The sequence below is a fragment of the Bubalus bubalis genome, chromosome X (assembly GCF_019923935.1).
Source record: "Bubalus bubalis isolate 160015118507 breed Murrah chromosome X, NDDB_SH_1, whole genome shotgun sequence".
Taxonomy (NCBI): domain Eukaryota; kingdom Metazoa; phylum Chordata; class Mammalia; order Artiodactyla; family Bovidae; genus Bubalus; species Bubalus bubalis.
In genome coordinates, this window is record NC_059181.1 from 92,173,898 (window position 1) to 92,198,838 (window position 24,941).

Below are 24,941 nucleotides of genomic sequence, written 5' to 3' on the forward strand. Positions count from 1 at the left end.
CTGGCTCAGTTTCCTCATTCACAAAATGGAGACAATTAATAGTACTAATCTCACAGTACTTGCAAGTCACTTAGCATAGTGCCTGGTATCCTCTAACTGATGAGTAAATGTTAGCTCTAATTAAATTTGTATATATTTGAAAACTTCATAATTTTGACCTATCATCTTCTAGGAATTTATCCTAAGAAAAAGTTCAGGAATTCAGATAAAGATATATAAGGATATGCACAGGGAAAAAACATGGAAACATCAACCATCAACATCTAGTAATAGGAGAATAGTTAAATGAATTGCAGTGTCAAAAGATGCTAAAGTACTATGCGATCATTTTTTAAAAATGTGTCTATTGATACAGAAAAATGCTAACAAGTTAAAAACAAAGCAAGGCATAAAGCTGACTCTATAGTAGGATCAAATTTTGAAAAACTAATTCATAAATATTTTGTACATAGAGAGGTATTTAAGAAAAATGTCAGTGAAAATATCGACCCATCAAAATATTAAGAATATTTATCTCTGCACACTGGAATCATGAGTAACTTTTTCCTTATTCAGGATTTTATTTATTATTCAGTATTTTATACATTTTTATAATTAATAGTGTTATACCCAATATCATGTAATTTGAAAGGAAAATAGCATATATATATATATATATTTTTTTAATCAGTTACTCAACTACATGGATGGACTTCCCTAAGTACTCATTTTACTGCCATGTTCAATGTAGGACATTTGGAAAACAAATTATCAGGACAAACATTTCATTTTGGTTTATTCTTTCCAGTTCTTTATGTATGAAGAAATTTTCTCCTAACAAATCCTACTCTCCACTATGCAACAAGCCCATTGGGAGCAGGATCTATGCCTCATTTATTTGTGTATTCCTATAATGCCTAATTGGGCTTCCCTGGCAGCTCAGAGGTTAAAGCATCTGCCTCCAATGCGGGAGACCCAGGTTTGATCCCTGGGTTGGGAAGATCCCCTGGAGAAGGAAATGGTAAACCACTCCAGTATTCTTGCCTTGAGAATCCCATGGACGGAGAAGCCATGTAGGCTACAGCCCACGGGGTCAGAGAGAGTCGGACATGACTGATTGACTTCACCGTCACCGTGCCTAATTAACTTGTATGTACGTTGCAGTCACTCACTAATTTAAAGGTTGAATCATAATCAGAAAAGAGTCAAAAATGCTTCCACCATAAGATATAAATGATGGCTAAAGCTATAAAGTGTTAAAACTCCCCCAGAACATGCTGTGCTGTGCTTAGTCACTCAGTTGTGTCCGACTCTGTGACCCCATGGACTGCAGCCCACCAGGCTCCTCTGTCCATGGGGATTCTCCAGGCAAGAATACTGGAGTGGGTTGCTATGCCCTCCTCCAGGGGATCTTCCAAACCCAGGGATCAAACCCAGGTCTCCCGCATTGCAGGTGGATTCTTTACTGTCTGAGCCACCAGGGAAGCCCACTCCCCAGAATAGCTGCATTTAAATTCATCAAAATTTTCCCAGTCAAGATATATAAGGCTCTGGTGCACAACAGGGGTTGTTCTAGGTATTGTGGGAGATATGCAGAAGTTGTTCCTACCTTTAAAAAAAAATATTTATTTAGGTATTTTTGGCTGTGCTGGCTCTTCGTTTCTGCATGTGAATTTTCTCTAGTTGAGGCGAGTGGGGGCTACTCTCTAGTTGCAGGTACGGGCTTCTCATTGTTATGGCTTCTCTTGTTGCAGAACACTTGCTCTAGGGCATGCAGGCTTAGTTGCCCTGCAGCATGTGGAATTTTCTCAGACCAGGAATAGAACCTGTGTCCCCTGCATTAGCAGGTGGATTCTTAACCATTGGACCACCAGGTAAGTCCTATTCCTACCATCTAAATGCTTACAATCATAGCTAGTTGTAGTGTGGATTAGGAAAGCAGAACAAGCAAGAAAAGAACCACATCCATTGAGGTCTCATTGTGTTAGACACTGTGCTAAGCAATTTATGAACATAAAATTCTTACAACAAACTTTTGAAGTAGAATTTTCATTCACATTTTATAAATGTGGAAATGGAGGCTCAGATAAGTGACTTATCCAAGTTTACAGTTAGTGGTAGAGCTGGGATTGAAACCCTGGACCTTCTGGGTCTGACTCCAGACTGTTCTCTCTCTCTTAATGAACACTGCCTCTCAAAAAGTTGCATCTGTGTGTGTAATTACAACGTTCAGCAGTATCAGGTAAGTGCCATATTTATGATGCAAAATATTATATAGAGAGGCAGCAGATGAATGGTTGAGAACCTGGGCTCTGGAAATGACTGCCCATGTTTGAATTCTGTTTCTCCACTTACTAGCATATACTCTAGGGCAAGTTACTTAATTAACTTCCCTTTGCCTCAATGTCACATCCATAAGATGGGAACTCATCTAACTCACTGATGTTGTTAAGACGAAATTAGTTAATACAAGTCAAGGGTAGTGTCTAGCACTTAGTTAACAGCCAATAAATATTGGTTACTAGAACAGGAAGTCAGAGGGAGAAATCATATCCAGCTGGGAGCGCATCAGGGAAGTCTTTATGGAGGAGGTAGCACTGAAGAAAAGGCTGATTGCTAATGAAGAGTGACCGAGCAGGGAAAGCGAATGTAGGGGAGGTGGGACATCTCAGCTTGGATGGGACCATGAGTAGAAAGGAGACGGGGTGGCAGTGGAGGTTGTTGGAAGATAAACCTCCAAAGGGGCTTCCCAGGTGGCTCATTGGTAAAGTATCTGCCTGTCAAGCAGGAGACGGGGGTTTGATCCCTGGGTCAGGAAGATCCCCTGGAGAAGGGAATGGCAACCCATTCCAGTATTCTTGCCTGGGAAATTCCATGGACAGAGGAGCCTGGTGGGCTACAGTCCATGGGGTTACAAAGAGTTGGACACGACTGAACACACAAACCTCCAAAGAGAGGCAGAGGTCCAAATGTGGAGGGCCTTAAATGTCAATTTTAAAACTCTGAAATCAACCACTGAGCAATAGGAGCCATGAAAAAACTTGGAGGAAGAGGAAGATAAAGCTTTCTTTGGCAACAATCAAGCCTGAAAACTTTGCAGATTCGTCCTCGAGTGTTACCTACTGCAGAAACTAGCAACTCCTAGGACTCATGTTTTGGTGAGGGAAAGGAAAAGGGGAGAGAAGGAGAGAGGAAGGAACAGTGGAGAGGAGAGAGGCTGAAAAGGGAGAGTGAATAATTAAAGAACTAGAGAGATCGAAAGTGCTCCTGGGGGGAAGTGATAGAATGATCTTCCTTCATTCCTCATTTCAGAGGCAGCCCGGGGACTGAATTCGCAACATAACCTACCTATTTCCCCATTTAAGACTTGAAGTTTCTACCTCAGTTTGGGACTTCGTTTAATTTCGAGACTGTGCTTTCCGGCCAGTGAGGAGCAAGCGTAGGGCATTAGGACCCAGCGATTGTTGTAGTGAGAGAGGTTGAATCTCGATCTCTCAATTTTTCCCTCGAGCTCCCTCCTCTCCCTTTGTCATTCTAGCTGCCTGCTGCCTCCGCAGTGTCCCTCTAGCTCTCTCTGCGCTAAATGCCTGCGCTTTAGACCAGAGGGTGCGCAAAGCAGAACGATTAGTCCGGACCTGCCTTGGTGACCCCATGGCATCCCCTAGAACCGTAACCGTCGTGGCCCTCTCAGTGGCCCTGGGACTCTTCTTTGTTTTCATGGGGACTATCAAGTTGACCCCCAGGCTCAGCAAGGATGCCTACAGTGAGATGGTAAGTGAAGCCAACGGGTGATGAGGAGCACACTCCAAGGGATGGAGAGTACCTCTCCCCTTCTTTCCTCCTTGGTCCAAGGTCCCAGCCCTTTCACCCCTACCCCCACCCCGGACCCTCCCTTCTCCCCAACAACTTTGCAGCTGGGAAGGAGCAGCTGAACGAAAGGGAGATCGTTTGTGGGCTAGCCGGGAACAACTGTTTGGGAGCCACTGAATGCCAGTTGGGGGAGGGGTTGCCCAAGTAAACCCTCCACCCCCAAGTAAACCCGAGGGCTAAGACCTGCGTAACACCTGTCACCGGCAGGAGCCCTTTCCTCCTTCCAGCACAACCAAAGTCCAGGTAACCAGTCTGCAAGTCTGATTGCTTCCCTTGGAGCTAAGAGTTTAGCAAGCTGGAGAGTTTATTTATCTTGGGGAAGAACAAAAGGGAAGGAGGAAAGAGCTGAGGGCGAATGGGCTACTAATACAAGCAATTTTTAGGGGCGGAGATGGTATCCCTCATCCCAGATGGGGAGCGGATGGTATTCCCCTAGCCGCCTGGGCGTGTGTCTATATCCTCGAGACAAAAGCAGACATGGCCCAAATAAAGGTCACTGAAACCCTGCTGCTTCTTCTCTCAAGGGAAAGCTGGATGTTTTATTTTATTTTGTGTTATTTCTGGGCTAATCTGCAGTCTGCTTTTGCCCTCCCGCAAAATAGTCCATAATCCCCATCTTGGCTCCTGTGGATGCCCAAGGCCAGGCCCTCTGCAGGGTTTCCCTCTGCAGAGTTCAAATCACCTGAAGGTGACTGACCAAAACATCTCCTCTGCAACCTGGGGGCTGGGCTGCACTCCCCAGCTGGGCGTGAAGAGGACTTGTTCCCAGGCTGTGGAGTAGGAAGGAGATGACAGGGGATGTTTCCAGCACTTTCTTGCTCTCTCGCTTCTCCTCCAGTCACTCTGCCTCTTCATTACCCCACCCCAGCTGAAGAGAACCTGCTTCTCTTTGCTTCTGCCGGACTTCCAGTCCTGGGAGGAAACCCATTACTGGGCTCTCAAGGTCAAGAAGGAAAGGAGCTTAGGAGAGAAAAAGGAGGAGAGAAGAGGCAAGAGGGACTCCCCATTAGGGCTGAGGCAAGGAGGAATAGCCCCACACGATGACAGTTGACAGGAATAAATCGCTCTCCTGGAGCTCACTGCGGAGCCTTCCAGAGCCCCTCAACCGTGAGCTGCAAATGGATGGAGCCTGGCAAATCATAGATATTTGGAAATGTTTGCAAGAAGCTCTGGCTTCAGTCTCAGGGTTTAAGCTTGTGTTTCCCATGTCTCTCTCATCACAGGATCACCTTGGGGTCAGGGAGGGCAGCTGACACTCAAGGACCAAGGGCTAGCCCCAGTGGCAAATCCTAATGCATTTCTCTTTCCCGCTTTTCTCCTCCCATAACATTTGACCAGATGGAAATGAAATCAGGTCAAATTGAGTATCCAAGACAGCCTGCATTGGGGAGAAGAGGGGAGGGGAGAGGAGGTGGGGTAGCAGAAGCCACCAAAGGCAGAGGGAAAGGGTGGAGGGGAATTGCCACTATATTTTTATCTTGGCAGTAGTAGTTTGGCGTTAGGTTATAAATAAATGCATATGCTCTTGATTTTCTTTCCTTTTCATATATACATACATTTATATGTTCGTGTGTGTGTGCCTTAGGTATATTTAAGCTTTGCCTTTCTGTAGGGACATAGTACCCTTTCTCAGTGTACTCCCTGTCTCCCTAGACCCTGCTCAGCTGCTTTAGAGGCCATCCAAGCTGCACCCTAAGTACAGTGTTAGGTTCTGCAGGCAATCCAACTAAGATGGAGTCACCAGGAAGCTTCCGATCAGCTTGGCAGGCGCTCACGAGGAGGATCAGCCACAAATGGGTTTACAGTAGGTTTCTTCCCAGGGAGTGGAGCTGTCTGTTATGGTCTAGTGAAAGGCAGAATATATGAAGATTCCATATCATACAAAGGAAGATATTTAAATAGGTGTAATCTAATACAGCAGTACAGAATGATTGTGTGTGTGTGTCTGACTCTTTGCAACCCTATGGACTGTAGCCCGCCAGGCTCCTCTGTCCATGGGGATTCTCTAGGCAAGAATAATGGAGTGGGTTGCCATGCCCTCCTCCAGGGGATCTTCCCAACCCAGGGATTGAACCCAGGTCTCCCACATTGCAGGCGGATTCTTTACCAGCTGAGCTACCTGGGAAGCCGGGGTGTGTGTGTGTGTGTGTGTGTGTGTGTGTGTGTGCACGCGCGTGCATGCACAATTCTGTGCTTAAGGGCATCTGGAGGAAATGGAAGAACTATAGCTGGGAGGTAAACATCACAGTACTAAGAAGCTTAAGGAGAATTTTCAGACTGCCCTTGTCCAGAGTTCTCTCCTGTATTGAGTATTAGGCCCCAGGCTAGAGATGGCTTTCTGGCATAGGGCCCACTGCATTGTGCCTGGGCCAGCCTAGCTTTATTGCTGAACCCATAGAAAGGGGGGACAATTCAGTTCTAGTACAAAGAAGGTGCTCAGTTTATATTCGTTGAATGGCTGGGTAAATGAATGAGTCATTGTAGCATTGTCTTGGCTGGTCACCACCCTTCAGATTTCTCTGGTTGGCTTTTGATGATGCAGTTCAGAAGTCATTTCTTGCCTCTTAGAAGCAGGTTACAGCCCCTCAGGACTCCAACCAGAGATCAGCTGGGATAATGATCTCGGATTTTCTGTTTTCCATTGAGGAGTGATTCCTCTGCATTGATGGAGTTAGTCATGTATTGACTGCAGTGGCTTTTTATATAAAATCTCAAGGTGTTGTTGTTGTTGTTATTGTTTGATTGTTCTTTAAAACATCTCAGTGAGGTAGATTCATTTTTTAAAGTTATGCTTATTTTATTGATGGATAAACAGAAACGAGGCAAGTTTAATGACTTATCCAAGATGCTAGGCTAAGCTGCTGCTGGAGCAGAGATTAGAAACCAAATCTGTGACTCAATATTCCCAGTAGAGGAATCATTAATGGTTACAACTGCTTTTTTGGATGTCAGAACTTACGACCGATTCTTGAAAATATGTGGCACATTCTTTCTCCTTTTTTGGTACCAGTTCAACTGTCCCAATCCCATATTTTGGGGTTTCATTTTACTTTGAAACCAATTTTTTTTAATTTGTATTTTTTTTTGTTCTTCTGTCAACTATTTTTGTTGTTGGTGTTGTTCTAAAGCCATTAGTGTTCTGTTTAGGTGTTATCCCGTCCATGGAGAATCACTGCTAAAAACTAGACAGACAAATGGATATGAACTTCTTTCCTGTCTCTACTGGGGAAGCCAGGAAAGGTTAGTGGAAAGAGTACAGACTTTGAGTCATATTGGTTTGGGTTCAAGACCTGACACTCCTGAAACGTCTGCCTCAGTTTCCTCATCTGTAAAATGAGGATAATACCTACCACAGGAGGTTGTTGTAAATATTAACTGAGGTTGCATATGGAAGAATCTAGTACAATATATGAATATGGTAGGTGTTCAAGAAATGCTCTGGGTTCAGGTGATGATATAATTGACACTATGTTATGCAGTGATTTCCTGACTAATTTGAAGGACCAGTTTAAGGGATTGAAATCAGGCATTTAAAAGAGCAGGTTGCTATTTTTACATGTGTTGGTGAACAGACCTCTATGCAATCAGCTAATATAGAAAACCTTACACTTGCTGCTGGGTAGTGCATAGTGGATCTCGTGCAGAATTTCTGGATGCCTCTCTTGAATAGCCTGTTTGGTATGTGTCACTCCATACCTCCTCCCAATTTAGCAAGTGTCACTATAGAGTACTCTAAATCCCACGTGAATGCAACACTACCGACCATTCCCTTGACTAAGTGCCTTCATTAATTCACTTGGAATTGGGAGACAGTACAGAAATGCTGCTAGGCAGTTTAACATATGAATGGTTGACTTGCTCTCTATTTGGTATTCAGCTCTTTGTAGCAGGGGTTCACTAGCAGTGGTTCTATCCTGCACGCACAAAGGGCCACAAATGGAACAGTAAGAAAACACCAAAAATCCTGTCACATTGAAGCCAAAGGATTTTTGACCCTGAAGAAGACATGGCAAGTCTTTGCAGCTTCTTTGCAGCCCCTCATAGGGAAGGTTTGTTGTTGATTTGAATGATTTGCTTATTTGTAGTTAAATGCCCTTCAGTATTTCCCTAGGGTTTTATTTAATGTCCACAGGTGATCTTTTATGCTTCCAATCACACTATTAATTGCATTCCAACTACATAATAAGATAGTAATTTACCAATGCTTAGACTGTTCTTTGAGGTGGTACAATACGTTTATTCCCTCAGAGAGGCGACTGACCCTGAGATGTGAAGTGACTGCTTAGTTTACACAGCTAGCTAGCCTAAGCTAAACTACATTGGAATTTATGCCAGGGAGCTTGTAGCCTCCAATGGCCAACAACTGTGCTTGTTTTAGAGCAACTTTTGACTGAGTGGAAGTCACACCCTTCTCCCCTTAGATGCAATCTGGGAGGGATCCACTCTGGTTAGTAGGGTCAGGCTTGCAGCTTCCTTTTTAGGTGGACATTATATGATAGTGGAAAGTAGAACTGCTTAAAAGGTGTTTTTATTCACATGATATTTGGCAATTAAGCATGTGATGGCTTTTTAATGCATTTAAGAGATGATCTATGATTCACATATGGCTTTTTTTTTTCCCTACAGAGATTCAGGAAAATCATACTTGAGTCAGTAAATTTTTCAGCACTTATGTAGCCTTTATGATCTAATATAGCAACCAGACTGAGGTTTTTAGCCAAAATATATTTTTGTCAATGCCCTCTTCTGCTTTCATATAGTTTTCCCCTATAAATTGTATTGAAGTATAACATACATACTGAAATGTACACCTAAGTGTACAGCTCAAGGAATTTTAAGAATCCTGTGTAACCTAGATCAAGAAATAGAACATGACCAGCATCCCAGAAACTTCCCTCATGGCCCCTTCCCATTAGTACCTACACCTACTCCCTGCATAAATCCCGACTTCCAACAATATAAGTTAGTTTTACTGTTTTTACTTGGCTGCCTCATGCAAAGAGTTGACTCATTGGAAAAGACCCTGATGCTGGGAAAGATGGAAGGCAGGAGGAAAAGGAGACAACAGAGGATGAGATGGTTGGATGGCACCACCAATTCAATGGGCATGAGTTTGAGCAAACTCTGGGAGATAGTGAAGGACAGGGAAGCCTGGCGTGTTGCAGTCCGTGGGGTTGCAAATAATCAAACATGACTGAGTGACTGAACAGCAACAAATAAATGGAATTATACAGTATATTAGCCAAGTTTTTTTTTTTTTCCTTTGCCTAACTGGTGTAAGTGAACTAAAGTGGAACAAATTATTTGCCCTCTCTTCCCATTTTGTCCTGTTAGCTGGCTTGGATGGGTAATTAACTGTAATCGAAGATGAGTATTATTAGACAGTTGTGAGGTGTTCAAGTTTAATGTAATTAATATGAGATCATGAACCCTGGAGTGTTGTGAAGACTAAATGATAAAAAGCAAAAAGATATGACTAAAGAAAGGTTCCATATGCGTTTGATTCATGTCTGAATCATACCATCTCATACTATACAAATGAACGGGCTTGAACATTGCTATTATCATTAAAGTAATTACTGTGGCTTGCAAATATATGGATTTCTAATTGTGTGCTTCAGTAATGATAAAATACGTGTATGTGGCCCTTGGTTGATGCTATGATGTTATGATTCTTTGACCAAATCTCCAAAATGCTCATTTAATTTCAAAAGGGGGGAAACTGAGGTAATACAATACTTAACTAATTTTCTCCAAGCAATTTAGGGGGAAAACTAGAATTGGAATTTAGCTAATATGGATATTTCTGGATGACTGTCTTTGACTAAAGGTATTTGAAAAAGTTGACTAAACCCTTCTCTCTCCTTTTACTATAAGGAAACTATGGTTACAGGGTCTGGGTCATGGCAATGAAGAAGAAACAGACCTATACAAAGTCTGCAAGAAAGAAACAGACCTAACAAAGTGAACTGGGAGAGCCTTTTGAGAGAGTGACTCAGTTAACTCTTTATTCTTACTGTCACAACAATTAAAGTCTTTAGAGATCTAATTACTATAGACAGGTGACCCTTCTATTAGAATTGAGGTGACCTGGCCCAAGTCTTGTGGGGGCTGGCAATAGTAGGATACTTTTGATGTCTCTATCCTGTTCCACAGGAGAAAGAATAAAGGGCTTCCTATACTGTCAAGACCCTATCCAAGCTGAGTCCCATCTCTAACAAGTTAGACGTTAACTGTCTGGAGTCCTGGAGAAGAGATGCTATCTGTACCTACTCAGCTTTGAACCAAAGATGTGATGAAATGACTTATCCACATGCAGTTTCCTCTTGAGAAAAGAAGGAAAGAAAGAGGCAACTGCTGCATACAAATATCCACAGCTGCAGTTCCAGAGGTTAGATAAACTGAAAAAGTAATATGGAGTTACACCAAATGGAGAGAAAAGTGTTCATCGAGGTCATAGGAACTTGATTTAAAGGCCTGGAATTTGGCCTACAGATTCTACTATAGTATAGATAAAAATCTATTCTTCAATGATGGGTGCTTAGCCCTAGGCAAAACAAAGGAATGTTTCCAGAAGCCACTCAGTCACCATCTAGAAATCTTCACTCTGAACTGATTGTAAGAAAATCATCCTGCTTCCTGTGTTTATTGTGTTAGAAGGTTACACTTAGGATTTAGGATCTGCCTCTTGGGGAGCTTTGTGTTGCTAATTAGAAAAAGTCCTACCTTCAGAGTGATAAGAAAAACTCTTGGGTCTAGATTTCTTTCCCTCATGTCCCCTGCTACCATCACTAGAGTGTAGAGAGACAGAGAGTGAGCAGGTGGCATCTAGGCTAATAGTGAGAGGAAACCACAAAATGCCCTATCCCTTGACTCAACTCTGATCCATATGTGTCTAGCTCAGTTAAACCCTGAGTTTTACTCATCCTACTGGTCAACCTCTCCTAATTTCTCTCTGAAAATCCCTGATTTAACCTAAAATGAGAAGGAGGAGGAAGGACTGATACTTTGAGTTTTCTTATATGCTCAGTAACAGGGTAGGTACTAGAGGTGAATGAAGTGAAAGTTGCTCAGTCGTGTCCACTCTTTGTGACCCCATGGACTGTAGCCTGCCAGGCTCCTCTGTCCATGGGATTCTCCAGGCAAGAATACTGGAGTGGGTGGCCATTCCCTTCTCCAGGGGATCTTCCCAACCCAGGGATCAAACCTGGGTCTCCTACATTGCAGGCAGATTCTTTACCATCTGAGCTACCAAGGAACCCAAATTATTTGGAAGCTTCAAGAGTCAAGGATACACCAAAAATGAGAATGCTGTGAGCAAGGAGATCAAACCAGTCAGAGGTAAATAAAGGTAAATAAAGACAACTAAGACAGGATCTGACAGGGCCAGTGTTAGGAAGAGGTGTGAGGCAGGGTCATATAAGTGCAAAATTGGATCCTGCTTCTGTTTAAAGTTGTGATTTTTTGTGTGTGTGTGGATATTATTTACCTTAATCAATGAGTGTTTTGGTGCCTTCTTAAATTTTGTACTCAGGGGACATAGCCTAACTCATTTCATCTTAGTCCCAGCTTTGCTCAGGAAAATGAGACTCAGAGAAGCAAGTAATTTGCCCAGGGGGCACCCAACTAGAAAGTAACAGAGATAGAATTTGAAGTCAAGCCTGTTTGAATCCAAACCCATGCTTTTTTTTAAAAAAAAAAATCTAAACCATGGATCTTAAAACAGTACTCATAAAGGATTATCTTGTGCCACTCATGATAATTAGTCCATGAAATAAAGGTGCATTCACTAGAGAAATGACTTAACATTTGTTCCAAACTAGAGTGTGTGAACATTATTCTAAGCACCAGATGCTCCCGACAGGTCAAGTTGGCTTTCTGCCTGATTCTTATAATATTTGTCTTGCATCTGGTGCTTTTGACTATTCTCTTCTTAAAATTCTTGGCCCTTATGACCCCACCTCTCCTGTGTTGCCTCCTACTTTTCTAACCACACTTGCCTCTGTCTATGTTGTGGATTCTCTTCTTCCTCCCCTTATTAAAATGTCTGTCACACAAAATTTCCCACTGTATACATTCTACCTGGGAATACTGATGACTATCAATTCTATATCTTTACCCCAGACCTCTATTACTGAGTTGCCTATGAGACAGCTCCACTTAGAGATGTCTTAGAGATAACTTCAACTAAAAAACTCCAAATTGAGTTCCTCATTCCTTCTTGCCTCTTCCCCCTCTTCTTCCATATGCAGTCTTGACTTCTCCCTTTCCCTCCATGGCCACATCTGATAAAACATCAATTCCTATTGACTTTGCATTCAAAGTATCCTTGACTCCATCCCTTCCCTCTATCCTTATTGTCATTACTCTAGTCCAGGTCTCTCACCTGATCTCCTCACTTCCAGGCATACCTCTCCCAATCCATCCATGATGCTACTTCCAGAGAGATCTTCCTTAAAAGCAAATTATGTTGTTCTCTTGGCTTATAGGATAAAGTCCAGCTCCACAATGCAACACTCTATGATCTGATTCATATCTGTCGTCTCTGTCTCATGTCTCCCCCTTACCTCTCCCTCCCCCAACCTATGCTGAGCTGGGGCAGTGTTTGAAATACACCAGTCTATTATGTCCTTCAGGGCCTTTACTCATCTAGCTTCCTCTGCCTGCACTGCCCTTCCCTTATTGATTCTCAAAACACCTGCTCTTCTTTAAGATTCCATTCTAGCTTTTCTCAGTCCCCATCTAGGGAAATTTGACCACTCCAGTGCATCTCCACTGTACCTACGACCATAATGCTACATTGTATTTATGTACTTCCACAACTTTTCTTCCTATAAGTGCAAACTTCAGGAAGGCAAGGCTTTTGAATGAAATCTGTATCCAGAGTACCAAGCACAATGCTTAGCACAAGGAGGTGCTTAATAAATATTGAATGAATTAATGGATACTTCATGAAAACAAAGTACTGGGCAAAACCAGGAAAAAACAGATTTGATAAAATCTCATCAATTTACTACAAGATGAGGATTGGATCCATCTGAATAGTGAAAAATATTATTATCTATTACTCTAAGGTCAGTAAAATTCTATTACTTTGTAATATAACCAGTGCCTCCCTTCTTTGTTCCATGATATCTGCCTTTGGGCTACAATTAGACCTTATACAGTACTCTATTATATACCACTAACCATGCTGCTTCCATGATGTTTTTATGCATGTTTCCCCCCACCTAGAACGACAGCTTCTTGACCCTGTTATATTCATCTCTATATCTCCATTACATAATCCATAATAGGTATTCAATAAGTGTTTACTGAATTAAAATTAATCAGTGCCTTGTAAAAGCCCAGGGATTTATGTCAATGACCATAAGAATGATTTTTGGCTTACTATATCTTAAAGATATATAAGGGGCTAACATTTGCATAAATTTAAATTTTTCTATTTGCTTAGCACACTTTTTAAAAAAAATTTACAGATTCCACAAATGTAAATTCCGACTCAGATATTTTTTGAATTATCAAAAATTCCAAATTGGGGAAGTCCAAATTAGTGAGGCTTGATTGTCTTGTTTCATTTTTGTTGTTGCTCATATGTATCTGCGTTTGGACAAAGTAGGCACTGGAAACAGAGAAGGCAATGGCACCCCACTCCAGTACTCTTGCCTGGGAAATCCCATGGATGGAGGAGCCTGGAAGGCTGCAGTCCATGGGGTCGCTGAGGGTCGCATACAACTGAGCATCTTCACTTTCACTTTTCACTTGCATGCATTGGAGAGGGAAATGGCAACCCACTCCAGTGTTCTTGCCTGGAGAATCCCAGGGACAGGGGAGTCTGGTGGGCTGCCATCCGTGGGGTCACACAGAGTCGGACACGACTGAAGTGACTTAGCAGCAGTAGCAGCAGGCACTGGAAAATGTGGATATGGCTAATCTGTACCAGTTTTCATGGGCCCAGTGAATTTTCTTTTAAATTCTTAATGTTGTTTATGATTTATAATCAGAAAAAAATATTTTTCAAGGGTGTTTCCACTGCAGGGGGCCTGGGTTTGGTCCCTGGTCTGGAACTAAGATCCCAAATCCCCAGTGCTGACACTCGGTTTGGCAGAAAAAAAGTGTTTTTAAACTATAAAGTCAAATTCTGTTACCTTTGATGGTGTTACTAAGGATTAAATCACAAGGATCTCAGCAGATTGCTTGCTTTTTTCCCTTTATTATAAGATTTTTATTTAGGGGACATGGTAAACAAAGAACAGGACACCCTTGACTGGTGTGGAAAGGGAATAGTGGGGAAGAAGGACCTTGCTTGTGTGCTCTTCATTCTAATGGTAAAATCATGGTTAATGCAGCGATTTATTTCTTTATGATATTCCACTCTAGAAACGTGCTTACAAGAGCTATGTGCGAGCCCTCCCTCTGCTGAAGAAAATGGGGATCAATTCCATTCTCCTCCGCAAAAGCATTGGTGCTCTTGAGGTGGCCTGTGGCATTGTCATGACTCTTGTGCCTGGGCGTCCCAAAGATGTGGCCAACTTTTTCCTCCTCTTGCTGGTGTTGGCGGTCCTCTTCTTCCACCAGCTAGTCGGTGATCCTCTCAAACGCTACGCCCATGCCCTGGTGTTTGGAATCCTGCTCACCTGCCGCCTGCTGATTGCCCGCAAGCCTGAAGACCGGTCTTCTGAGAAGAAATCCTCGCCACCAGGGAATGCGGGGAGTGACGGCAATGCCGGGAATACCGAGGAGCAGCCGTCCTTATACGAGAAGGCCCCTCAGGGCAAAATGAAATTGTCGTAGGAGAGCAGAAGTGCAAAAAATGGACCTTCCAGGCAGTTGCCTCCATGACACCCAGGAAGATGTCAGTGTGTGTTTTTCATTTGATTTATTTATCTTGGGGGAAAAGGGACACATATAACCTGCAAGTTGATGGTCCTATTGGCTTGTGTACACCTATACCCTAAAATGACCTCCCCACATAGACGTGTGTGCACCACCTTTAATCACTCTGGGGCAACTCTCACATCTTGCTGCATGTACATGTATATGGCTAACTATTGAAGTGTATTTGTGAGATGGATTCCAGCAAGCATGTGACTGTGAGATTATGTGTGGGTAAACGTTACTTACTGTGTGTGTGTGTGTGTGTGTGTGTGTGTGTGTGTGTGTGTATGTGTGTGTTCGCATGCGTGTGTGAAGGAAAAGGCTCTGATCTTGAACTAATCCTGCATAGGTATCCTTTCCTTTATAGACTGATTCTAGTAAAGGCAGAATAAAACAAATCTCCTATAAAGAGAATCCCACTTACTTCTTGGTATAAAACAAACTATGTATTCCCATGGGATACAGGGATGCCTCACTAGATTAAGCTGAAAACTTAAACCTCCCGCTTTAGGAAAAAGTTCCTTCAATTTGAGACACTGAGTTACACATAAAATGAATTAACCTCTACTTTAAAAGTTGTTTAAATTGTAAATACTCCATATTGAGTTTAATTAAAATAAGGGAAATAATGCAGTCAGTAGATAGTCTAATTCTTCAAGTGATAAAATTGGAAGTTTCACCTTGCCTTTGTCGGAGTCCAGCCTACTAAGCTCCTTTATTCACAGTTGGAAACTGAAACAATAAACTTGTTATCAGACATCTGTTTTGGATTTTCTTAAGCCAAAAGCTGCCTCATTTCCACTATTCTCAGCAGCTAACCAGGATTTGGCAGCTGCTCCACTGTTGCAGTTGAGGGAGCAAAGATTAGTCCTGTTACAAGTCTGTGACTCTTCAACTCTAGCTGTTCTCTTCAATCATCTGAAATTTGACAGAGGAGCTGTATCCAGTCTTTCCTGCCAATCAGATTCACTATTCTTACTGAATTTTCACTGAACTTTGCTAGTGTAAGCAGAGATCCAAGTTACCCCCATGGTTGTCTCCTCTACTACACCTCTTTCAGTGGGTGGAGTTTAGCTGGGGGAAGGACATTCAATATGGGTTAGTCGGATTGAGCAGTATGAAAATTTGCTTTCTTCATTATATACTGCTGCTTCTCCTTGTTAGATGTGCTCTGATGGTTTAAATATCATTGTGCCAGGGATGGGGAAAGGGGTGGGGGTGTTGTGCGTGGGGAGTACAAATTAATGTATTTTCTTCAGTGTCATTGTTCTTGTTAATTGATACCTCTCTGTCTTATTTCTCTCATTCTTTCAAAATAAACATTTTTGAAGTTTGGAGGAAATAGTCTGGACAAATAATGAAAGTCTGGAAAGAAAGGGTCATATCATGGGATTCAGGCTGTTTTATTTTTGAGTGGATGTGGGAGGAAAATAAAGACAAGGGGGAGTACAATAATATACTAGTCAGGTTACAAACTTTCTAATCTCATTTAAGTTCCTCACAATTTTGTGATGTCAGCACATGAAACAGAAAGCCACAAAATTAAGATCTCAATACAATTCCCAGGTTTGGTGGTGCCAAGGGAAGGTTGAAGAATGATTTCACACAAAAAAATTGCAGATGAATATATATGTACCCACAAACTTGCACAAATTCCAGTGCCACAGACTTGTCACATTAGGCAAATTATTTTACCACTCAGGGCCCCAATTTCATTTACAAAAACAAGGTGATTGAAGGCTTAAATTCTTTCCAATTTACATATGAGTCTATGAAATGATTAAAATTATGAAAATGTGTCTCAAGAATTTTTCAGTTTTACTAGATAAGGAAGAGCAGCTATCATAGAAAATATTGAAGTCCGTTCTCATGCATGATTAAACACCAGTTCTTGAAAGTACTTTGAAAACCATGTAAGATGTGTCAAATAACAATTTTTGCTGTTCAGTTCAGTCGCTCAGTCGTGTCCGACTCTTTGCGACCCCATGAATTGCAGCACGCCAGGCCTCCCTGTCCATCACCAACTCCCAGTGTTCACCCAAACTCATGTCCATCGAGTTGGTGATGTCATCCAGCCATCTCATCCTCTGTCATCCCCTTCTCCTCCTGCCCCCAATCCCTCCCAGCATCAGTCTTTCCCAATGAGTCAACTCTTCGCATGAGATGGCCAAAGTATTGGAGTTTCAGCTTTAGCATCAGTCCTTCCAAAGAACACCCAGGACTGACCTCCTTTAGAATGGACTGGTTGGATCTCCTTGCAGTCCAAGGGACTCTAAGGAGTCTTCTCCAACACCACAGTTCAACAGCATCACTTCTTCGGCGCTCAGCTTTCTTCACAGTCCAACTTTCACATTTTTGCTGTAGTCTTTCCCAAATACATCAACATAATCTGGTTCTTCATCTCTCCCTAAGATTGCAAAGTTTCCTCCCACAGTTTTGCCTACAGTTTATGGGTTGTTTTGGCCTCAAAAAAATCTGTGAGAGTCACTAAATTTTTATCTTTTCTCGCCACTCCCCACTCTAGGAAGATTAAACCAGGGACTAATCTCAGGTCTCAGACTAAGCCCTTGTTGCTGTTTTAGCCAGTGTCTGTAAAGTCCATCGATTCCTCAAAGTTAGGAACCTTTGCATTTTGATTGGCCAGCTACATACAAGACGCCGTTTCCAGCAAACCCTCGAAGGTATGCATGCCCATTCTCGGTAAAATTCTGCTGTCCTTTCCTCTCACCTCCTAGAGACAGCTTCAGAGGTCTCAGGCCCTTTAGCTTAATTCTCTTGCCCAGCAAGGGAGAACAGCCTTTATTGAGAAGTTTGCAGTTTCATATTTTCCTACAAAGTCCCGACATTTGGAATCAGCCTGAGCAAAAGGATCGCTATAAGTGGTCTTGTTAAATTCAAGAACCGAGACACTAATCGTTTTGTTTTACGCACAGTGACGAATGCGAACAATATTAGAACGAGGGGAACGTCAGCCAATCAGCTGATTTCAGCAGCAACCGCCGACTTGCTGCGCGTCCCCGGGCCCGGGCGGGTGGGGCGCGCGGCTCTGAGGAATTGAGTTTGCGTCAGCGTCAGCGCGCGCACTGCCTCGCGCCAGTGAGCTGTGACTCAACCAATCAAGCTTCAGCAGAGCACGTGGCTCCGCCCCGCCGCCTCCCGCATCCCCGTGGAAGCGCATGCGCGGGGTGGAGCCAGTTTATTTGAATCCGAGAGGTGGTGTTTGGAACCCGGAGGATTTGGGATCGCGGAGTGTATAAGGTGAGGTACTTTTAAACACACGGCAAAATGGGAGCCCAGGTACCGAAGAGAATTAATCTCCTGATTTCTGAGCAAGGCAGTCCTCCAAGGTGTCGGGTTTCCCCTAGACCAGGAATCTGCCCAGTGGGTCCGTGGTCGCGGCCAGGTTTGCTCCCTGTTGACACAGGCTGTGAGAGGGGAGTTCTTGGGGAGCGATTGGAAGGTTCCATCAGAAGGGGCCAGAAGCTGGTCGCCCGCCCTTCTTACGTAGGACCCGAGGAAACAACTGGCAACCTGGAACTTCCTGGTGGTCTAGACACACATATTGCTCTCCTTCCTGCTCTGGCCTTATCTGTTGAAGGGAGGTGGGGTTGAGTGTCATTACGACCATTCCTTTCATTTTTCCCATTTGCAGCCCCAAATTTAGAAGTCATTCTGGCTTTCTCTCTTTTTCCCTTCATCCAATTCTTTTGTTACGGCTTTGATCAATCTCCTTCCAAAACATTTCACGAATGCAATCATCTTCTGTCTCTCTTACTGTTTACACTTTAGGCCAGGTTCAGACCACAGTCACATCTCTTCTGGCCCTTTGCTAAACTTTTTAAATTGTCTGTTTCCACTCCTGGACCCCTGACATTCTATTCTCTGCGCTGCAGCTAAAACGATCTTAAAACCTAAATCAGATAGTATCACTTCCTCTCTGACACTCTTCCCTTCCCTTTATAGTTAGTTGCCTATGACACTTAAAATCCAGACTCCTTGTTTTGGTTGGCAAACCCCAATATAGCAGTCCCTGTCTGCCTTTCTGACTTTGTCTCCCACTACTCTGTACCTCTTTCATGCCACTACTCATCCTCACCTCTTACTGGTGGTGTTGCTGTTTCTTTAATACACAAAGACCTTGCTTCAAGATCTTAGTATGTCTTGCTCTTTCCTCTCCATGAAATACTCTTTGACCAGATCTTAACATAGTTGGTTCCTCCTGGCATTTGAATTTAGCTTAAAGGTCACATCAGAGAGACTTTCTCTGAACACTTGTTCCACAGTAGCTTGTCACTGTCACCTCACCCACCCTTTTTTTAATCACACCACTGTATATTATGTTCACTATTAGTTATTTACTTATTTATTGACTCGTGTGCCTCCCCATCCCACCCCCTGTAAGTTTCACTGTAGCAGAGGCCTTGACTTTTATTATTTATCCCTGATAAGTAGAACTGTGCTTGGCATATAGATGATGCTTAGTAATTATTTACTGAATAAGTGAATTAGCGAGGCATGTTTCTGTTCTGAGAATCCTTAGTTTGGCAACCAAACTTTGCACTGACAAGGCAGGAAGCATTAAAGATTAAAAGCAAAATCAAGGCAAAGTGGAGAGAAATAGGAGTGGAGAAAGTAACATTGAGTTCATGAGATGAATTAGTATTAGACTCACTTATGTGATATAGCCATTTTAGGAGAATTTGTTATGTTCCCTGTACTTTTACCATCTTTTATCCCCCCTCCCACAGGGCCGGTTCAGCTGGTGAATGTTACCTTGGAGAGCTGTTTCTCTCTGTTCCTCTTTAAGTCAAAGGGCTTTTTGAGAAAGTTAACCTATAGATTTTGTTGCCTGGATTGCTGTCATTTTTTATTGTGTGCTTGTATGCTAGGTGCTCTGTACTAAATGTGGGGAGTACAGATAGGTGTGGTCCCTGTCTTTGGAGTAAAAAGGGAGGGACTGTTTGGCTGGTTAGTGACACCTTGACACTTGTTTTTGTATAGAACATGTGCAGTAATGTCATCTCAAAAGAAAGTTAACTCTTGGGCACAAAAGAGGACTTCACAGGATAGTAGTAGCTATCAGACTAGACTCTCGGCCTGGAGAGTAAAAGAGGACCTAAATGACTCAAAGAGCATCTCAAAATGTGGACAGAACAATACTGTGGAAGATTATGAAGGTGCTGATGATCAAGCAGAAAACGCTCTGCAGATAGCATTGAGATACTTTGAGAAAGGTAAGAGATTGTTTTCCTTGTGTAAGGCCTGTTCCTGTGAAAAATTTCTAGACTCTTTTGGTAAGGATTTTTAAAGGAAAGCATATTTTTGCTCATTCATGATTTTTGTTTATTTAATGGACATTTATTGAGCACTTAACTACATATCAGTATGCTAGGTACTAGGGATACAACAGCAAAGAATGTTCCAGCAGAGTGGTTTTCAAACTGTTGCACACTGGGATTAAATTACCTCAGAATCTTTTTCTTTTAATATTGATTTATTTGACCGCATCATGGATGCAGCTTTGTCACGGGAGGTGCTCGGGATCTTTGTTGTGTCATGTGGGGTCTTTCGTTTCACAGACTCTAGTTGTGGCACGAGGTCTCAGTAGTTCTGCAGCATGTGGGATCTTAGTTTCCTGACTGAGAATCGAACCCAAGTCCCCTGCATTGCACTGCAGATTCTTAACCACTGGACCACCAGAGAAGTCCCCTACCCGAGAATCTTTAGAAACCACTAGTGCCTGGCATCCACTCTTAGATTTTCTGATTTTATTAGTATGGGACACAACTTGGGCATTGGAATTTTTCAGCAGCTCTCTAAGTGATTCAAATGTGTAGGAAAGCTTGTGAACCACTGTCTTAGTTATTGAAAACACCTTAGTCTTGGTGCCTTTAGTTAGTTTAGAGCAAAGAAACCAGGGCAGGACTCAGTTTTCCTGCTGTCAAATATTCTAGGGTTGTAAGGGCTTTGAAGGGTTTTTAGAAAGACTTTTTCTTTTTTACATAAAGCTGTTCCTTTGAAGTAGTCTAATTGTAACTGTTGAGGCTGAGGAGTGAGAGAGTTTTAAAGTCCTCACTGTTTGCTATTGTTCCTCTTTCAGGTCCCATTAAAACTTCACAGAATAAAGAGAAACACTTGAAAACTGTGGAAAATGTGGCATGGAAGAATGGGTTAGCTCCAGAAGGAATCGACATTCTATTAAGTGTGGCACTCAGTGGCAAATTTGGTATGTCACGGGGATAAATTTTTCAGCATTAGTTTTGCCTTTCAGAATTTGAATTACATTGTTGGTTGGAATCAGATGCAGTTAAAGAACTGTATATTTTTCCTATTCTCTTCATAAAACCAATCTAAGATTATACAAATGGACCTTTCTTATGTCCAAACTTCGATTGTGGCTCAGCTGGTAAAGAATCTGCCCACAATGCGGGAGACCTGGGTTTGATCCCTGGGTTGGGAAGATCCCCTGGAGGAGGGAAAGGCTACCCACTCCAGTTTTCTGGCCCAGAAGTCCATGGGGTTGCAAAGAGTCGGACACAACTGAGCGACTTTCACTTTCACTCACTATATTGAAACTACCTTAACGAAAAGTTGCTATGTGCATATGCTGAAAATGGCTAGTTATCACATTTTTATTTTTAAAATGGATTCTTGTTACCAAATGCTTAGAAGTGATTTTTAGTATTTCTGTTAGGAAGGGTAGATAATAGTTTAAGTAGTGTTGCTGGAAGGCACATTAAGAGATCACTAGTGTACTTTATTGCCTTTAGTTTCACTTATCAGTGACAACAAGTTGGTGTTGATATTGTCTCCACTCCAGTGTCTGTGGCTGTAACCATTAAGATGCTTTTTCTTTGGAGCAAATGCTTCCTTTTCTGTTCTAAGTTCATTTGTATGGGGGTGGGGGGAATCTTAGAAAGAAATAGTATCTGTCCATTATTCTTTTCACTTAAGAACCTTTTAACCTACCCTCATCCAAATTTAGACTTAGAGAGTATTTTAGCTCTTGAACATTCTCATTTTAAATGTGAGGCAACTGAAGCCCAGAGTGGTTAAAGAGACTTGCTTCATCTCAGAGCTAGAACCGGGAAACTCTGGTCTCCTTATTCCCCTTCTAGTGTTTATAGTGCACTACACTGCTATCAGATTTTCTACATTTTTTCTTTAAGACAACTATCAAAATTGGATACTTAATATACCATTTTGCATATTGGGTTCCTTTGTGCATATCCTATCATGTTTGCAAGGGTGTGTGTTAGTCCCTCAGTTGTGTCCGACTCTTTGCGACCCCATGGTCTGTAGCCCGCCAGGCTCCTTTGTCCATGGGATTCTCTAGGCAAGAATACTGGAGTGGGTTGCCATTTGCAAGGGTATGTGTGTGTATTTTAAAGAAACAATGAATGACTAGCTGAATTCAGTATATGACTTCTGGGTATTTTAGTTCTCTATTTTTACCTGATTAGTGCTCTCTGTTTTCCTAGAAAGTTAAATTTGACCTAATAAAATTGGTCTTCTTGTAAGTGGTTTCAGATTGTTTGCTTCTAACAAATATCCATGAATTCATATTTAACTAATTAGTGTCCATCGAGAACAATTCTATCTATTCCTTCTCCCCTTAAAACATGTATAGAATATACAGATGTCTTCTACTTTGGAATTTCTCTTTTCTTTTATGATATCTCAGAAATGAACGATTAGGTTTTTGTGATGTTTGCTAGGTCTTGTAGCAAATGCATGTGTTTTTAAAAATGCATGCCTCAGGCTTTGAAACTTGTATATAACAATTTGTAAAATAATCTCCCTTTCTAGTCTAATTTCACTTTTCTATTAAGCTGGAATTTAGAGATATTAAAGGTAGCCTCCTTAATTGCTTTTCTCCTTTTAGTTATTTTTATAATATCCCCCATCACTATTAGATCTTTGTATGTAACTCCTTTGCTAAGTTGAAATGCATATTCAAGGGCAGGTATGCTAGAAATGTCATAATTAGGTACAAAGGGACTTTGTACTCTTTAGTAATTAAAAAGTCACTGGGAAGTAAGAATAGAGTCAATATAGGACTCTATTCAACATAGAATTCTCCCCTTGAATGTGGTATATGTATAGAGTATTAGTGGTCAGACTGTTATAAACTTTACAAGAATTGGGGGATGGGAATAGGGGAGAAGAGAGGTAAAAACAAGAAATCACTGAGTGGAAAGCAGAGATTTTTATTCTTATTATTCATTACCTGCCATCACTGCTTCCTTTTTTCAACACAAAATAATGGGGTAGAAATTGATGAGACACATTGTTGTAGTTATGTGGGATAAGTAAATCTAGAGAACATGATGACTAAAGTTAGTAATATTGTATAGAATATTGGAAATTTGCAAGAGAATAGACTTTAGGTGCTCTTATCACAGAGAAGAAAATGGTAACTATGTAAGGAAATAAAATGTTGATCAGCTTGACTATAGTAGTCATTTTACTATAATAGGTATACAGTATCTGCCAGGTGTTTACATGTTCAGTTCAGTCCCTCAGTCGTGTCCGACTCTTTGCGACCCCATTAATTGCAGCACGCCAGGCCTCCCTGTCCATCACCAACTCCCAGAGTTCACTCAGACTCATGTCCATCGAGTCGGTGATACCATCCAGCCATCTCATCCTCTGTCGTCCCCTTCTCCTGCCCCCAATCCCTCCCAGCATCAAAGTCTTTTCCAATGATACAACTGTAAATACAATGTAAATACAATGTAAATGCAGTGTAAATAGTTGCCTGTGTATGCCTAATTCAAGCTTTGCTTTTTGGAACTTTATGTAATATTTTTTAGGAACACTTTCTGTGTTTAGTTGAATTCACAGATGTGGAACTTGAGGATATGGAGGGCTGATTATATCATATCATCATGTTGTGCATCTTAAATATAAACAATTTTTACTAAGGAAAAAAAAACAAGAGGTCTGCACCTGTAGGAAAATAAAAGACATGTATAAGAAATTTCTGAGAATGCTACTTATGGGTGAAGTTAAGAACAGTGTTATCTTAGTGAATGGATGTGATCACCATGCTGTAGTGCATTTAAGACAGTGTTTAAAGACCTGTATATTTCTAAGAATGCTACTCTTGGGAGAAATTGAGAATAGTGTTATACTGAATGGATGTGATTACCACACTGTAATGCCTTTAAAACATTGGTTAAAAACACATGTATCCAAGATACTGTTGTGGCTTCTACTTGTATGAGAAGTTGAGAACACTAGTTTTTCAGTGAATGGTTCTGATCACCACAGTATAATGCAAATAAAACAATGTTTAAATATAAAAATTGATAATGTATGTATATATAAAATTATTGAATAAGCAGAAGCTGATATAGGGTGTATATTAAGACAAAGCTACTGGTCACATCACTTCTATTAGCAGATGGGAGAATAGCATGGAAGCCAGAGAATGATGGAAAGATTGGACCAATATAGAATGACAATACTACCAGCTAATAGGGTAGTTGTTTCATTCTGGTATCCTTTCCACTTTTGGGGCATGGATGGAGAATACAAATGAATCTATCTATTCTTAAATGTAGCAGCTGATGTAAGATGTCTTTCAGGAGATTTAAATAAATCAGAATCTATTATGCCATTTTAAAAAGTCCTTTAAATTTTCCTAGGAGTAAAACACTATTTTTGAGATGTAATTCACATACCATAAAATTCACCCTTTGGAAGCATATGGGGTTGGTTTTGTTCTTTTTTTTTTTTTTTTTTTAAGCATATCCATGGAGTTGGGTGGGCTTCCCAGGTCTGCCTACAATGCAGTCCGTCTGGAATCCAGGAGACCCTGGTTCAATTCCTGGGTCAGGAAGATCCCCTGGAGACGGGATAAGCTACCCATTCCAGTATTCTTGGGTTTCCCTGGTGGCTCAGAAGGTAAAGACTCTACCTGCAATGTGGGAGACCTGGGTTTGATCCCTGGGTTGAGAAGATCCCCTGGAAAAGGGAACGGCTACTCACTCCAGTATTCTGGCCTGGAGAATTCCATGGACTGTATAGTCCATGGGGTTGCAAAGAGTCGGACATGACTAAGTAACTAAGCACAGCACATAGAGTTGGGCAATTATCACTACTATCTAATGTCGAAACATTTTCATCCTTCCAAGAAGAGATCCTGTATTCATCCTCCATTGTTAGATAGAAATATTAGAGCCAAAGAATTTGCTTTATAGTTTCTA

General features: G+C 41.7%; 2 protein-coding genes across 8 annotated transcripts in view; both read left to right on the forward strand.

The window, feature by feature from the left end:
- The first annotated feature begins 2,895 nt into the window (after positions 1–2,895).
- TMEM35A (transmembrane protein 35A) lies at positions 2,896–16,064 on the forward strand. Of its 2 annotated transcripts, XM_044937556.1 has the most exons (3): positions 2,896–3,137; positions 3,518–3,750; positions 14,230–16,064. In XM_044937556.1, exons 2-3 carry the CDS (start codon positions 3,631–3,633, stop codon positions 14,641–14,643), a joined length of 534 nt encoding a protein of 177 aa, XP_044793491.1. In that variant the 5' UTR covers positions 2,896–3,137; positions 3,518–3,630; the 3' UTR covers positions 14,644–16,064. The 2 variants fall into 2 exon arrangements, with proteins under 2 accessions (XP_044793491.1, XP_006051901.1); XM_006051839.3 differs by lacking the exon at positions 2,896–3,137 and having other exon boundaries at positions 3,182–3,750.
- A 1,807-nt stretch (positions 16,065–17,871) lies between these two features.
- Positions 17,872–24,941, forward strand: part of CENPI (centromere protein I) — a 56,057-nt gene continuing 48,987 nt past the window's right edge. For all 6 annotated transcript variants that reach the window (XM_025275874.2, XM_025275876.2, XM_025275875.2 and 3 more), the window contains exons 1-3: positions 17,872–17,985; positions 19,729–19,961; positions 20,828–20,953. In XM_025275874.2, coding sequence (XP_025131659.2) covers positions 19,742–19,961; positions 20,828–20,953 — 346 coding nt within the window. In that variant the 5' untranslated portion in view covers positions 17,872–17,985; positions 19,729–19,741. The remainder of the gene's footprint in view (positions 17,986–19,728; positions 19,962–20,827; positions 20,954–24,941) is intronic.